The sequence below is a fragment of the Hemitrygon akajei genome, chromosome 5, assembly GCF_048418815.1.
Source record: "Hemitrygon akajei chromosome 5, sHemAka1.3, whole genome shotgun sequence".
Lineage (NCBI taxonomy): Eukaryota > Metazoa > Chordata > Chondrichthyes > Myliobatiformes > Dasyatidae > Hemitrygon > Hemitrygon akajei.
The window spans coordinates 185,907,494-185,925,264 of NC_133128.1; the positions used below are offsets into that span (position 1 = coordinate 185,907,494).

The following is a 17,771-nucleotide window of genomic DNA, read 5'->3' on the forward strand; positions in this document are numbered from 1 at the left end:
AATTACTTCACATATTTGAAATGCTGTTCAGCCATTTTCAGACATGTAGTGCACCTTGCTCCTAAAAGTGGTGTTACTTCTATTCCACGTTTTCTGTTTACATTTCTCCTTTATCTTGGTGTCTATTACTTTTATATTTCTACATCTGAACTTATCAGGAATTATGTTCCTGCATTAATGTGTCTGTGTGGAATACCTCTTAGGTCTTCCCTGTGTCCTCCTGCAATCTGAAATAATGCTGGATGTTAGAATAATTGTATACTGAAAATTACCTGAGTCAAGTGTGTCAAGTTACTGTGGAGTTGATGGACATATAACAGAGAATAAGCTGCAGAGAAGTGAGAGACTGGGTTTGATGGGATTGCACAAACAGCCAAAGTAGAGTTGCTGGGATCACCTCCAATGTAATGAAGAAATATACAGATATATTGATCACTTAAAAAGATCATTGGCCACATGCAATTTTTTTTGGGGGGGAGGTATCTTCATTTAATGCTGTTTAATTTTAATGTTTTGTTACAATTCCAGGTATTATAAGGTGTCAGCTCATCGAAGGTCACCTGGAAGATGCAGAACAACAATTAGACTTTCTTAATGAAATTCAGCAATCCATTGGAAAATCTGGGGTAATGACACTTCTGCTTTCATTGTTTTTAATTTCAAAGATTAAAACTTACTATGCAACTGCAGATAACAGCTTTCATTAACCAATATGCAAATATGTACATATGCTGATATAGCAATTTTGCAAGCAGTCCAAAAGATTGGCATATTGAAGGCCTTTGAATGTAAGGAAAGAGGCGAGACACATTTAATGAACTTTGTCCCAATCAAAACCAACTCCTTCAATTGAAAAATTCATGGTCTATAAAAGTTTAAGTTGGGAGCAGTACCTTGATTAAGTGAAATGCCTAAACCTGAAGAGGTCTGATTTGTAGCATACTGCCTGGATGCAGTAGTGACAAACACTTTTAATCACACCCCATCTAAAGTTTGGTGATTTCACAAAATGAATTTAAGTACATCCTGTTTGTATATTTATATACAATATATTAAAATTATAGTTTAAGGATATACTAAATGTAGGTTTCAGCACAATATAGCCACATGTATGTTTACAGAATAAACAGAGACTTTTTCCCCCTGGAAATTAGGTTGATACCTTTGTTTTATTTTAAGTGCTGTGTGGTTGAAAGTCTGTGTGTTTGGAGACTGGACATCAGGAAGTAGAATTAATTTCTAAGAATTGTAGTTTTTGATATTTGAAGGAACAATCCTGGTTTGTGATTGTGCTAGTACCTGAGACATTTAAAAACAATAGAATAATGTTATCTGTTGTGTCTGTGCACAACTACATGTAGATTAAATAAAAGCACGCACAGAGGAGATGGCTTAACTGGTGTATTCACATTGCAGTGAGAGAGAGAGAACAGTGAGCATGCATGCGCAGACAACAGATCAATACATAGTGCTAAGGGGAGGGGGGCATCATTGCTCTAAAAGAAATAGATCCATGCATTGCATTTCCTCCCCCTTTAGATTAATGCAACATTAAGAAATAGGAGCAGGAGTAGGCCAACCGGCCCATCGAGCCTGCCCCACCATTCAATAAGATCATGGCTGATCTGTCTGTAAACTCAGCTCCATCTACCTGCCTTTTTCCCATAACCCTTAATTCCCCTACTATGTAAAAATCTATCTAACTTTTATCTTAGGTATATTTAGTGAAGAAGCCTCAACTGCTTCCCTGGGCAGAGAATTCCACAGATTCACTACTGTCTGGGAAAAACAGTTTCTCCTCATCTCCATCCTAAATCTCCCCTGAATCTTGAGACAATGTCCCCTAGTTCTAGTCTCACCTACCAATGGAAACAACTTTCCAACTTCTATCTTACCTACCCCTTTCCAAATTTTGTATGTTTCTATATGATCCCCTCTCATTCTTCTGAATTCCAGAGAGCATAGTCCCAGGCGACTTAACCTCTCCTCATAGGTTAACCCCTTCATCTCTGGAATCAACCTGGTGAACCTCCTCTGCACTGCCTCCAAGGCCAGTATATCCTTCCTCAAGTATGGAGACCAGAACTGCACACAGTACTCCAGGTGCGGCTTCACCAGTACCCTATATAGTTGCAGCATAACCTCCCTGCTCTTTTTTTTTTTTTTTTTTTTTTTTTTTAAATTTTATTTAAATTTTTAAATAGTTACAAGTGAAGAAAAAAAAAAGATATGTGACCCTTCCCCCCTCCCCTTAATCCCTCCCCCCTAACTACCCTATATAAAAAAAATTAAGAAAGAAAGAAAAGAAAGAAAGAAAGAGTGCCTGGTTGTTGGTAGGTCTCCACATGCTCCATGGAGTTCTTAATAACTTTAGTATATATATTTATTTCTTTCCCCAAGTAGCCATTAATTTTCTCTTCAGAGCACCTATATATTTAATCCTGTCTTTTGTAAATAAGGGCCCCAGATTTTCAAAAATGTTTCATATTTATCTCTTAAGTTATAAGTAATTTTTTCTAATGGAATACAGCCATAGATTTCTTTTTTCCAACAATCTATACTTAAATATGTATCTGATTTCCAAGTAATTGCAATAGCCTTTTTGGCTACAGCCAGCGCAGTTTTTATAAATTCTTTCTGATATTTATTAAGTTTGAGTTTTGGTTTTGTCCCTTCAATATCACCTAGTAAAAGTAATATTGGATTATGAGGAAGTTTTATTCCCGTAATTTGTTCCAATAAAAGTCTTAAATTTGTCCAAAAAGGTTGAATTTTAGAGCAAGACCATGTAGAATGTAAAAATGTACCAGTTTCTTGGTTACATCGGAAACACTGATCAGATAAACTTGGATTTAATTTATTTATTTTTTGTGGTGTAATATATAATTGATGTAAAAAATTATATTGCACTAATCTTAACCGAACATTTATTGTATTTGTCATACTGTCAAGACACAGTCTTGACCAATTTGTTTCTTCAATTTTAATATTCAAATCACTTTCCCATTTTTGTCTTGACTTATGGACTCCTTGTTTAGTTGCCTGGTTTTGAATCAAATTATACATACAACTCAATCCCTCTCTCAGTGAAGGCCAACATTCCGTTTGCCTTCCTAATAACCTGTTGTACCTGAAAGCCAACTTTTTACGATTCATGCACAAGCACTCCCAAGTCTCTCTGCACAACAGCATGCTGCAATCTTTCACCATTTAACTAATAATCTGCTCTTCTATTAATCCTTCCAAAGTGGATGATCTCACATTTACTAACGTTGTATTCCATCTGCCAGACCTTGGCCCACTCACTTAACCTATCTATATCCCTCTGCAGACTCTCCACCTCCTCTGTACAATTTGCTTTTCCACTCAGTTTAGTGTCATCAGCAAATTTTGCTACACTACACTCAGTCCCCTCTTCCAAATCATCAATGTAAATGGTAAACAGCTGCAGGCCCAACATCAACCCCTGTGGCACCCCACTCACCACTGACTGTCAACCGGAGAAACACCCATTTATACCAACTCTAAACTGTATATATACAAAACATTTAATTCCCCTTTCATAAGCCCATATTCCAAATAAACATGCTTTTGCAGTAACAGTCCATGACTAACTTCACAGTTCTAAAGGTTCAGTGTTTTGGCTGGCGCTCTGTTTCTTTCAGGATAACGCCTCTGGACCTGTGGAGTGGCATCAGGTTTGGTAGGTGTCTTGTCTAAGGCAACATTCTCTGTTTCCAGTGTCGTGTTGCTGTCAGTGACATCATCACGGAGAGGCATGTCTAATGTCTGTAATGTGTCCTGTTCATCTTGTTGGATGAGGGCGACTCGGTGTGTTCTTCGGTTGAGCATGCAGCATCTGGTGCTTATGATGTCTTCATGTCTGATCTCCAACATCCACTGTGTACAACAGTGGTCCAGTTCTTGTAGCTACCCTACCAGGTGTCCACTTGTTTTCTCGGTAATCACGTGCTCGGACTTCCTGTCCAATTTTGAAGCCCCTTGCTACTTGGCAACTGTCTGAACTGTCTGTTTATTCTGCACTTCCTCCGTAGATCTGACTTCAGGAGGTCTATGCAAGTTTTCAGATTCCTTCTCATGAACAACATTGCAGATATTTGATTTGTCGTCACATGAACAGAGTTCTGATACACGAAAAGGAAGTTGTCCACTTTGTGCTGTTGAGAAATCTCCTCCTTGTCTATCGCTTTAATGGACTTCTTGAAGGTTTGGATAAACCTTTCAGCTAACCCATTCATTGCTAGGTGGTGAGGAGCTGACTTGAAATGTCTGATGCCATTTTTCTTCATGAACAGTTCGAACTCTTCTGACATGTATTGTCCATTGTCACTCATGATTTGTTCTGGTAAGCCATTTCTGGCAAAGATAGTCCTCAGAGCGGAGACAGTCATTGCCAAGGTGGTTGACTTCATTGGTGTGACCTCTGGCCACTTTGAATGAGCATCCACAGCGATCAGGAACATGGTGTCCATGAATGGCCCAGCAAAGTCAATATGTACTCTTTGCCATGCTGAAGACTGCCACTCCTCCCATAGACTGCATTTTGAACTTCATGGCATCCTGAACAGCTTTTGGCCAAGTCTTCAATCTGGTTATCTGTTCCTGGTCACCACACGTAGCTCCGGGCGAGGCTCTTCATCTTGACTGTACCCAGCTGTCCTTCATGCAGTTTTTCTAACACTATGGTGTGCAGTTTAAAGGAAACCACAACATGAGATCAGCGTTCTCTGATGTACTGGCAGAGGGTCTTGTCTTACTGCGAACTCTGGAAACATAGGGTTATCATGAGCTGGCTGTTCTTGCATATTTCATAGACTTTTGACAATGTTGGGTCATTCCTTGTTTCCCATTGTATTTCGGAATTTGTTACAACACTTCTGCTGGGTCACAGTATGAAGACTTTCTTCAGTTGCCAATAGTGGAAGACGTGACAAACCATCAGCATTGCTGTTGCTGTCTTGTTTGGTACCCTTGAACTCTATGTCATAAGAGTGAGCTCTTAGGAACAGTGCCCAACATTGTAACCAGGTAGCACTCATTACTGGAATTCCCTTCCTGGGATTTAAAATGGATGCAAGGGGCTAGTGATCTGTCACTAGCATCAACTTTTATCCATAGGGGTAGTGGTGGAACTTCTTTATTCCCCATACTAGATTAAGAGCCTCTCGGTCAAACTGTGTGTAGTTGCATTCTGCGCTTGCCAGTGATCTTGAAGAAAATGCAATCATGTATTCAGATCCATCTTTCATAATGTCCATAACTCCAGAGGCTGACTACAATGGACTGTTTTCTAAAATACCATTAGAGAAAACCTCAGTTATGTCAAGGCCTCAAGCAGGTGAAAAAAGTGTCTCCCAAAGACAAACTGAAAGGAAATGGAGGTCAAAAACAATAGTTAGAGCCTTATGTGTTGAAAAGTGGAGGGCCAACACTTTTCAGATGTAAATGGTTGAGAAAAATCTAACCAGACCAGCACTCAATCAAAGCTCTCAGTGTGATGTCAACAGGCAACGCTCAGCCCAAATGGTAGCACTAACCAGAGAATGGTGAACTCAGCAGGTCAGGCAGCATCTGTTGAAACGAACAGTCAACGCTTCGGGCCGAGACCCGTCAATCGTCAGCTGTCTGACGTGCTGAGTTCATCCAGCTTGTTTGTACGTGTTGATTTGACCACAGTATCTGCAGTGTACTTTGTGTTAACCAGAGAATGGCACAGCTGCTTAATGCTAATGAGAAGGTGATTGGTAAATTCAAAGGCTTGAAGGCCAGAATTGAACTGGATGAAACAGCAACACCAAGATTCCATAAAGCTTGTCCAGTGTCTTATGCACTATGCCCTAAAGTGGATGCTGAACTTCAGAACTGGGAGACATCTGGAATTCTCTCCAAGGTTGAGTGGAGAGATTGGGACATGCCCATTGTTCCAATGATCAGAAAGAAAAGGCCAGAACCATTTGGATATGTGGGGATTTCAAAGTGAGCAGCAACCCAGTACTGTGCAGTATTCCCTGCCATGAATATAAGATAGTTTTGCATCTTTGGCAGGTGGGGAGGGGTTTTCAAAGATTGATTTCTCACAAGCCTATCTGTAAATGGAGATTGAGGAGTCAAACAGGAAGTTCCTTACAATCAACATTTGCAAGGGACTGTTCCAGTATAATTGTCTCGTCTTTGGCGTTGCATCAGCACCAGCAATTTGGCAAAGAACAATGGACCAAGTGCTCCAAGATATCCCAAGAATACAATGTTACCTTGATGACATAATTGTAAAAATGCAAAAATGAAGAACACCCCCAGAACCTTGGTAAATTGCTGACCAGGCTGAGTGAGTATGAGAGAGAGAAATATGGGTTTTTCAAGAATTAAGTCTCATATTGAGGACATTCATCAACAACCTTGGCTTAATAAGTCACAAAAGACTGAAGCAGTGGTTCAGTCATCCAAACTGGAAAATATGTCACAACTAGGGGCCTTATGAACTTTTACCACCAGTCTCTTCCAAACATTGTTACAGTGCTGCATCCAGTTGGAGAGGGTCGGTAACTTTAAATTCCTGGGAGTCACTATCTCAGAGGACCTGACCTGGACCCATCATTTAAATATAATTGCAAAGAAAGCACGACAGTGCCTCTTCTTCCTCAGGAGTCTGTGGAGATTTGGTACGTCATCAGAAGCCTTGACAAACTTCTATGTAAGTGTGGTGGAAAGTGTGCTGACTAGCTACATATTGGCCTGGTATGGGGATCACAGATACCTTTGAGTGGAAAATCCCACAAGAAGTGGTGGGTTCGGCCCAGTACATCACAGGTAAAACCCTTCCAGCCATTGAGCACATCTATATGAAATGTTGCTGTAGAAAAGCAGAATCAGTCATCAGAGATCCTCACCATCCTGGCCATGCTGTTTTCTTGCTGCTGCCATCAATAAGTTAGAAGGTACAGGTGCCTCCAGAACCGCACCACCAAGTTCAAGAAAAGTTACCACCTCTCAACCGTCAGACTCTTGAACAAAAGGGAATAACTATACTCAATTAAGGACTCTTTTGTCTTGTTTGTCTTGTTATTTCTTTGCTCATTATTTATTCCTATTTATTTATATCTGCATTTGCACAGTTTGTTGTCCATTGATCCTTTTACACTTACTCTTCTATAGATTTGCCAAGTATGCTCACTGAAAAAGAATCTCGGTTGTATGTGGTGACATGTATGTACTCTGATAATAAATTTTACTTTGAATTTTTGAACTTTGAACCCTGGCACTTCTTCCCCAATCACATCATAGGAGTACCTTCATCAGAAGAACTGCAGCTGTTTAAGAAGATAACTTACAATAATCTTCTCAAGGACAAATATGAATGGATAATAAGCGCAAGCGTTCTCAGTGCAGCTCAGATACTGAAAAAGATAATATACTATGGAAGTATCTTTAACTGCAAAAAAGCGGATCACCACATTTTCAAAGGCCTTCAGAGATGAGCAATAACTATTGGCTGAACAGTGATGTTAGTGCAACTGTTATCTTTTGAGATTATTCAACGATGGACACAAAGTAGAACATGACATACGGATATATCTTGACAGAATGCTCATTGATAAGGGAAAGATACATAATCAAAAATACCTCTTCTCCTTTGTCTTTTTAAAGCATTTAAAATTTAAAAAACAGCAGCACACTCCACTTCCACTTATATTATGGCTACATGGAGACTGCCCTTAAGGGCTGGAATCCTGACAATAGTACTGAAAATATTTGGGAAACGAAATAGATTGTCACTGCAGATCTGTGGTCATTTAAAAGATATGGGTCACTCCATTTGCAAAATCTAAGCTGTGCCGGCATGAATTGTCTTGGGTCAACCACAGTGCAGTTATCTTTTCAATCTCCAAATAATTATGCATCAATTTTTTGTATTGAATACCTACTTTAAAAACTGTTGGGTTTAAGACCAGCTTCATGGTAGGAGTTCACATCTTACCTAAAAGGGTGTACAGAATTAATAAGATACTTCATTTTAGACCATAAGACATAGGAGCAGAATTACACCATTTGGTCCATCGAGTCTGCTGCTCCATTTCATCATGGCTGATCCCTTGCCCTCTCAGCAGCATTCTCCCGCCTTCTCACCCTAATCCTTTATGCCATAAGACATAGGAGCAAAATTAGGCCATTCGGCCCATCAAGTGCTACGCCATTTCATCATGGCTGATCCTGGATCCCAGCCATCCACTTCATTTGCCTTCTTGTATCCTTTGATACCCTGACTGATCAATAAACAATCAACTTTCACCTTAAATATACCCATGGACTTGGCCTCCACCACAGTCTGTGGCAGAGCATTCCACAGATTCGCAACTTTCTGGCTAAAAAACATTCTTCCTTACCTCCGTTCTAAAAGGTCACCCTCAATTTTGAGGCTGTACCCTCTAGTTCCAGATACCCCCACCATAGGAAACATCCTCTCCACATCTACCCTATCTAGTCCTTTCAACGTTCGGTAGATTTCAATGAGATCACCCACATACTTATAAATTCTGGTGGGTACAGGCCCAAAGCTGCCAAACGCTCCTCTTATGTTAACTCCTTCATTCCCAGATTCATCCTTGTGAACCTCTTCTGGACTCTCTCTAATGACAACACTTCAAGTGCGGCCCAACTAGTGTCATATAACGTCTCAGCATTAACCTTCTGGGAATCTTGCACGAGGACTCCAAAGTCCCTCTGCACCTCTGATGTTTGAACCTTCTCCTAGAACTATAGAACCACAGAACATTACAGCACAGAAACAGGCCTTTTGGCCCTTCTTGGCTGTGCCGAACCATTTTTCTGCCTAGTCCCACTGACCTGCACCTGGACCATATCCCTCCATACACCTTTCATCCACGTACCTATCCAAGTTTTTCTTAAATGTTAAAAGTGAGCCCGCATTTACCACTTCATCTGGCAGCTCATTCCACACTCCCACCACTCTCTGCATGAAGAAGCCCCCCCAATGTTCCCTTTAAACATTTCCCCCTTCACCCTTAACCCATGTCCTCTTTTTTTTCTCCCCTAACCTCAGTGGAAAAAGCCTGCTTGCATTCACTCTATCTATACCCATCATGATTTTATATACCTCTATCAAGTCTCCCCTCATTCTTCCACGCTCCAAAGAATAAAGTCCTAACCTATTCAACCATTCTCTGTAACTCAGTTTCTCAAGTCCCGGCAACATCCTTGTAAACCTTCTCTGCACTCTTTCAACCTTATTAATATCCTTCCTGTAATTCGGAGACCAAAACTGCACACAATACTCCACAATACACAATACTCCAAATTTGGCCTTATACAACCTCACCATAACATTCCAACTCTTATACTCAATACTTTGATTTATAAAGGCCAATGTACCAAAAGCTCTCTTTACTACCCTATCTACCTGTGACGCCACTTTTAGGGAATTTTGTATCTGTATTCCCAGATCCCTCTGTTCTACTGCACTCCTGTGTCCTACCATTTACCTTGTATGTTCTACCTTGGTTTTTCTTTCCAAAGTGCAATACCTCACATCTCTCTTCTTCTTTATCAGAGTTCCAATATCCCTAGAGAACCAAGGTTCCTTATCCTTATTCACTTTGCCTTTAATCCTGACCGGAACATACAAACTCTGCACACTCAGAATTTCTCCTTTGAAGGCCTCCCACTTACCAACGACATCCTTGCCAGAGAACAACCTGTCCCAATCCACACTTTTTAGAACCTTTCTGATTTCTTCAAATTTGACCTTTTTACAGTTTAGAGCCTCAACCCGAGGACCAGATCTATCTTTATCCATGATCAAGTTGAAACTAATGGTGTTATGATCACTGGAACCAAACTGTTCCCCTACACATACTTCCGTCACCTGTCCTAACTCGTTTCCTAATAAGAGATCTAATATTGCATCCTCTCTAGTTGGTACCTCTATATATTGATTTAGAAAACTTTCCTGAACACATTTTACAAACTCTAACCCGTCTAGACCTTTAACAGTATGGGAGTCCCAATCAATAAGCAGAAAATTGAAATCCCCTACTATCACAACTTTGTGTTTCCTGCAGTTGTCTGCTATCTCTCTGCAGATTTGCTCCTCCAATTCCTGCTGACTATTTGGTGGTCTATAATACAACCCCATTAATGTGGTCATACCTTTCCTGTTTCTCAGCTCCACCCATTTAGATCCTCCTCCATCCTCATTTAGATTATAGTCTGCACTATTGTTCCTTTTACCAAAATGTGTTGTCATACATTTCCCAACATGTATTCCATGCCTTTACTTAGTTTAGTAGTTCCTCTTAAATATTTCTTTTCTATTCATTTTATTAAGATAATTCTGGTGATTTTTAATCATTTGAAGATAGCATTATTCTATTGTTTGATTAGTTATTACCATAAAAAAGCAGTGGTGTCCTCTGTGTAACCCTCTCACTGGGCTCATATGCAAACTTTTCTTCGAAGCTACATCTACAAACAGCCACATGACTTATCAGTGAGAAGGTCACCTTTTATAAACAATATACACATAGAGTTGGTATGATTTGGGTTTCAACTAAACAGGAAAGTTGAGACGTTCCAATTAATGGAACTTTGATTTGAGTGAGTGCAGTGTAGGTATTGCCCATACAGAATTAACGGTTGCCAAAAATGACAAATCATACACCATCATAAAAGTATAAAGAAAATATATTTACCAGTTTCAGCTCTATCAAACAGTTATTAAGAGAAAGAAAAGAAAGAAAAATAAAAGGGCCCATCAAAGCCTGACCAGTCTAAATGTGTACATGACAGTTGGAGCACATGCAAAAGCTGGGTATAACTGTTACGGTGCTGAATTCTCATCACCAATCACTGGCAGAGCTTCCCATCTTGCGAAGCACTCCATGCAATTACATCTTCCCGTCGGATCGAATCCTACAGGTGTCTCTCCCTATCTTTTCTTTACCACATCTCCCACCAAAAAGACCAGGAACCCTACCACTGTCCATCACAAATCTCTCTCTGCCCAGCATCTCTAGAACCTTCTCCCAATCCCGCTGTCCTGATTGGCAGGCTCAACATTCATAAGCTGGACAACAAGGTCCCATATCTTTAGCCAGAACCAAAACATACCACCAGCAGGACACACTGCTTATACAGAAAACTACTAAATGAAGTATCTCACAGCATAGCAGTAGAAATCTTAACCAGGGCATGACATCTGTATAAAAAGTGTCATAATTAGAAAAAGGGCACAAATAGTTTCTGCTTTAAAAAAAATTTGAACAGATGATGTGACCGAAGTATGAAGTTCAAAGTAAATTTATTATCAAAGAAAATATATACCACCATATACCACCCTGCAATTCATTTTCTAGTGGGCATAAACAATAATAGAATAATAACCATTACAAAATCCAATGGAAGTCCATACCAACTTGGACATTCAACCAGAATGCAGAAGAGGATAAACTGCAAATATAAAAAGAAAAGAATAATAATAATTAATCAATAAATAAGTGATAAATATGAAGAACATGAGATGAAGAGTCCCTGAAAATGAGTCCAATGTAATTTTATTACATAGCAAATGAAAACACTTTCTGAAATTTATTGATTGTTGGATTAGTTTAAAATTTATTTTATAGCTTTAATGAATGGTGTCAATTGTACATGAGTCTGGTAACCGAGTTAACTACAGTGCTTATAGCTGGCTTAATAGATTCAAATTTCCTGCAATCAAGAGTTTTTGCAGAGCGTATTATATGCATGTCTTCTATGTGAGTGGAAGCAGGGGTATTATTTGACAAATGGAAATTTGTACATCTCTGGAGCTTATGATGAGGATGCTCTTTAGCCACCAATAGAGGTTCTCTTTTACAGGTTTCCCCCGCTATTCGGAGGTAGAGCGTTCCTATGAAATGGTTCATAAGCCGGAATGTCGTAAAGTGAAGAAGCAATTACCATTTATTTATATGGGAAAAATTTGTGAGCGTTCACAGACCCAAAAAATAACCTACCAAATCATACCAAATAACACATTAAACCTAAAATAACAGTAACATATAGTAAAAGTAGGAATGATCTGATAAATACACAGCCTACATAAAGTAGGAATACTTTTCTGCACTGTCCACCATAAAGAAAATCTCAGGCAAGCGCTCTCGGCAACACTCGCAGCAGAAACTCATGGCACAAGCGCTCTCGGCAGAAGTACTCTTTCCAGTAACCTTTAAGCTATGAAGCTGCCAAATCATACCAAATAACACTTAAAAATACACAGCCTATATAAAGTAGAAATAATGTATGTACAGTGTAGTTTCACGTACCGGAATCAGGAAGACAGCGTGCACACTGATGATGGTGTGTTAGGCTGAGTCGTCGGAGGTTGGGGTGGTGGGAGGTAGAGGAGACTGGGGTGTCATCTCATCGTCGTCTGTTTCCATCAGGACAGGCAGGTCACCTTCTTCTATGTCTGTCTGCCTCGATGTCGAAGGTCGAGGTTCGCCGTCTGCTGTGGCTGATGTAAAAGGCTTAAAAAACGACAGTATGCTTGACTGCTTAGCCTCGCGCATTTTTCTATCATACAGTTCTTTGTAAGCACTCAAACCATCCTGCAAATATACCCTAAGCCTACATACCCTTTCAAAATTAAAGTCATAATTTTCAGCAATCATTGCGGTGTTGTCAATCGCAGCGAGAATCTCACGGAGTTGCTTCATGTTCAGTTCCTGGACAACTTCACTTTCGGGCCGTTCACTACTGCGTTTGGTTTCAATTGTTATCCTTTCCTCTTCATCAGCTCTTCATCTGTCAGTTCTTGGTCATGGGATGCCAAAACCTCTTCAACATCATCTTCGCCAACTTCCACAAACCCAGCCTTCTTAGCCAAACTCACTATATCCTTACTTTGTTCACCATGATCGAAACGCTTTATTATGTCTCGTTTTACACTAAGTATAACACCCTTACACGTTCTTTTAGGCTTTTCTGGTACCTTAGAACTTAACTTGTTAACAGATGCACAAAATAAATCGACATGAAGCACAGATGCTCACAGGTACGTGTTTAAGCAATGCCAGCTGGAATGCAGTTCCGGGGGAGGAGCTCGGCTGCTCGGGGCACACGCTGCCTTTTCTCGTAACAGTGAAAACACCTTCTGTTAGCGAAAACAGGTAACTAATGTAGGTCTTTCGTAACAGTGAGGTGTCGTAAAGCGAATGTTCGTAAAACGGGGGACACCTGTGGTTTGAAAAATATACAGTATTTCCATATGCTGCTGCTGCAGTTGTGATTGGGGCTGACTAGCACTAAGAGCTCTTCACATGAACTTTCTAATTTTCTGTGTATAGTTAGAGGACTCCTCCATATTAGGAACAAACCGATCGAGAAAATTGTATGGTATCTAACATATTCATGCTCAGATGGTTCTCTTACTCAGAGCTATTTATTCTTAATCAATGAATTACATTGGAAATACAGTAAATTCAGGTTAATTGGGGCACCAGCTTTCTTGGGACAACTCTTAAAGCAGGGATTCCCAACCTGGGGTCCATTGATCCCTTGTTTAATGGTATTGGTCCATTGCAAAAAAAATGTTGGGAACCCCTGTCTTAAAGAGTAAAAACAAATCAAGAAAATAGCTTTGTTTATTTGGGACACTATGCCACTTAATTGGAAGAGGAGACTGTTGCCAAACTAGCATCAGTCATCTGCCCTTATGGGCCTGTTAGACCCTACACCATGCTCAGAATGAACAGTTTTAAATAGTGTCAGTTCAAAGGTTCATTTATTATCAAAGTATGTATGCCGTATACAACTCTTGAGATTCTTCTTCTCCAGATAGCCAAAAAACAAAGAAAACCCATGGTAGTTAAGAGAGAAACAGCAACATCCCCCCCACCCCGCTGCACAAAAAAAGAATGGCAACACGATCATCAATCCCCCAAACCCCCCTCTCCCCGCACAAAGAAACTAAAAAAACGCAACAAGAATATTGACCCTCCTGTCCCCTCCCTCTCACAAAAAAGTGAGAAATAACAGTTGTGTGTGTTTGTGTTCAAAAAGCAATGATTTTTGGCACTGATAGTTGGTGAAAAATAAGCAATAGGACAATTCAGAATTGTTTTGTTTACTGTGGTTTCAAGCATTCAGGCTTTGGAGATGTCAGAAATAGCCAGGAGGGAAAATGAAACAATTTCACTATTTCACCAAATTAGGAACTACAAGGAATTTGAAAGTATCATCAATCATCTTAAATGTTACAATGAAAATAAAGATTTGAAGGGTGCAGTCATAGAACACATTGTATGAAAGCAGTCCATTATCTGCACTAAGTCTGTGATGATTTTGTTCATTTATTTACAGTCAGGCAAAAGAAGGTGACAGCATGCACTGGATGAATTCCTCTGGCAACAGTCTCTTCTTCCAAGTGTCCCAAATGTTGTTGTCATCGAGTCATCGTCGACTCATGGTGACCCCATAGATAGTGTAGTTGTCCATAGGCCTTTTTTGGGAAGATATGGAAGTATCTTCTGCACAAATACTGCTGCTGCCCAAGTTGCTACCTGGCCAGATTCAAACTCAGGACCATCTGCCTCGAAGTCCAGTGCTGATACCACTACACTCCAGCCAGCCCATTATAGGATCAATACACAGTTTTATAATAGTGTCATAGTAATGGTGATGTTCTATTTTGTTCTGCATTTCATTTCAATAAATGATTTGTTACTCAATTAAATGGTAGTTTGTCTTTTTTATATAGTTGTAACTATTTCCATGAAGCAGATAATTGGGGCAGCACACTTAATTGGGTCAAGATGTACTAGTCCTGATGTGTCCCAGTTAACAGAATCTACTGTATATAGCTTGGAAAAATAAATTAAAGAATTTGTGTGTTGGATCGGCCCCTATTGTTATATGTAATATTCACTTTGTATTTAAGAATTATATTATTGATTAGAAAATCTCTTTCTAAATATTTTTTTCTGCTAGAACAATAAAATGATCTTTTTTTCGCAGGAATTATCATTCTTGTGTGCAATTTTGGCAGTGAAAAAGCATAAAGGACAAGAAGAAGTTATTAATTTGTTAAATGATGCCGTTGACACTCATTTTTCATCATTACATGGCCTACCACTTGGAATTCATTACTATGAAAAATTAAATCCTGACTTTTTATTAGAAATTATTCATGAATATCTTGCCTTCTGCCCCACGCAGGTAAAAATTTTAAATTAATATATACAGAAATATAACTGGAAGTACAAGGAATGTAATTTTTTCAAATATACATTTGGTCCAAATGTGGAAAGGGCAACTTTATCTATAAAGAATTATAGTGCTGCTTTATAATTTAAGAATAACAAAATGATTTATACAATATGCAAACAACAGAAAATCTGCAGATGCTGAAAATCCAAGCAACACACAAAAAGTTGTTCCAGTATTTTGTGTGTGTTGCTTATACAATATGTATTTACTATTGATAGTATCAGTTATTGAAATAATTTTTGAAGTATACTGCTTGTTGTTGAAAGTTACCAAGGGGCAAACTGGAGATAATTGAAAAAGGTGTATTACCACAGTGCTGATTTGCACTATTGCAACTGTTCAGTGCTAACTCAATCTGTATAACAAAGAAATTATTCAAATGAAATTTCATTTTTTTTTTCAGTACTGGGCATCAAATAAATATAAAACTCCATGTCTTCTATTTTAAAACTCATCAGTGTTTCTTTAAATGTTCTGCTTTGAACTTGTTTGGTATATTTTATTGAAAAGCAATGTAATTTTGATATTCTTAGGTTTTCTCTAATTATGACAACTTTTGCAGCCTTCATCTCCTGGTCAACCTCTTTCTCCATTGCTGAAACAATGTGCTTTGGTGCTGGAGACTATAGTGAAGACTATGCCAGGATTAGTAGAAGCTGCCTTTTTCATGGCCAGAGTCAAGTATTTGGCAGGTATTTATGCTGCTTTATTAATGCTTGTGTGATAAGGAGAGAAATGTTTATTTAATTTGTTTATTCTGATCATTAACCCTTCCATGATCTGCAGAAGCATGTAACTGCTTAAATAAAGGGTTGCCAAGAATTTACAAATTCAGATGAAAGATTTTCTAGATATATATTTCTATCAACTTGCAGTGCTATTGAGACTTTCACTGTCTTTCGTATGTGGAGATGACTGTAAAACAAAAATCTTGCTAATAGTATAAACATCTTTACATTAAATTAACTATATCTGCAATCAACATGCATGAATTGTTGCAACAGTAGACTAAAGAACTGCTTGGAAGAATTCCTTAACTGTAGAATATTGTCGCGTACTGAAAATGCTGCAGGAAGCACTGGATTTGGACTTGTATTGTCTTGCTTTATTCTTTAACAGGTGATATTGATGCTGCTCAAATCAACTTGCAACATTGCTTAGAACAGAATCCTTCATTTGCCGATGCCCATCTCCTGATGGCTCAAGTTTACTTATCTCAGGAAAATTTTAAACTTTGCTCCCATTCCTTGGAAATGTGTTTGAGTTATAACTTTGAGGTAAGAAATCAAGTGCAGTAGTCAAATTGCTGAGTGGTTAAGCTGTTTTACTACATTAAAAATAAATCTCTTTAGTTTTTAAAAATTATTATAATTAATTTACCAAGAAATAAAAAAAACTCGACTACTGATAAAATGTCATGTTATTTCATTATTCAGCTTTTTATGTATCACCCAGAAGAATTATTAATATTATTTCCTTACTAAATTAAGCAGAAGTAAGACAAAAATATTGTGTAATGATAGCAGCCAATATTATTTTACTGTAGCATCAAAATATCTAGATGAGAACAAAAACATTAAAAAATAAGCAATATAATTTTCTATTCCACACAAAGCAAGAAAAAGCATTGACTGTGTAGAGTCTGCAGCAAATCTTAGGTTATATATTTTTTGCTCTTTTCATGTGCACTGGAGGCTTGATATTTTCTTTGTATGGGTTCCATGATGTTTCTTTGTTTCATGATTGCCTGCAGGAGGATGAATATCTGAGTTGCATTTTGTATACATACTTTGATAATAAATATACTTTGAATCTGAATATTCTAGATAAATCTAACAACACTTATTTTATGATAGTTGAAGAGTACTGTATCATGCATGATAGGATTAATAACCACCACAAGGGTGTACCTTGTGGTACTTTTCTGGTTAGAGATAAAAATAAAAAGTGCATCTTGTAAAACAAATATGAAGTTTAACATTTCAGATCTAATCAGAATATTGGTCTATTTTTTCTGTAAATTGGCTTAAGCTGTTTAGTAATAGACAACTTCTGAATGGAGCAGAAAATTGTTGGTTGCTGGAAAATAATCTCACTTATGAAGTTAGAAATGCGTATAAAGCAGCTGTCAAAGATTAGCCTGAGGAAACTTCTGTGAGGAACTGCCTGTGCGCTTCTGGATTTATGATAGCAGGCTTCAATCGCTGTCCATCATATTAAACAAAAGATAGAGGAGAAGGAGTAAGTTATAATCACTAGAATCTGCACCATCATAAGACCATTGCTCATCCCCGTTCCTTCCTAACCCCTATATTCATTGATTTCCTCAAAGGATAGATATTCATCAGTCTCTGACTAATTCAGTGACTATCCTCTGCAGTAGAAAATTCCAAAGAATAAGAACCCATTGAATGAGAAATCGTTTTCTCATTTCAAATCAGTCATTACTTATGAGACAATACTTGCCCAGAGAAGGGAAATTGTCA

At 38.5% G+C, this 17,771-nt stretch overlaps 1 protein-coding gene across 1 annotated transcript in view; it reads left to right on the plus strand.

The window, feature by feature from the left end:
* The window catches only part of ttc21b (tetratricopeptide repeat domain 21B), a 102,111-nt gene that overhangs the window by 34,993 nt on the left and 49,347 nt on the right, over positions 1-17,771 (plus strand). Inside the window, exons 10-13 of the mRNA XM_073047439.1 lie at positions 529-626; positions 15,034-15,234; positions 15,848-15,977; positions 16,405-16,562. Coding sequence (XP_072903540.1) covers positions 529-626; positions 15,034-15,234; positions 15,848-15,977; positions 16,405-16,562 — 587 coding nt within the window. The remainder of the gene's footprint in view (positions 1-528; positions 627-15,033; positions 15,235-15,847; positions 15,978-16,404; positions 16,563-17,771) is intronic.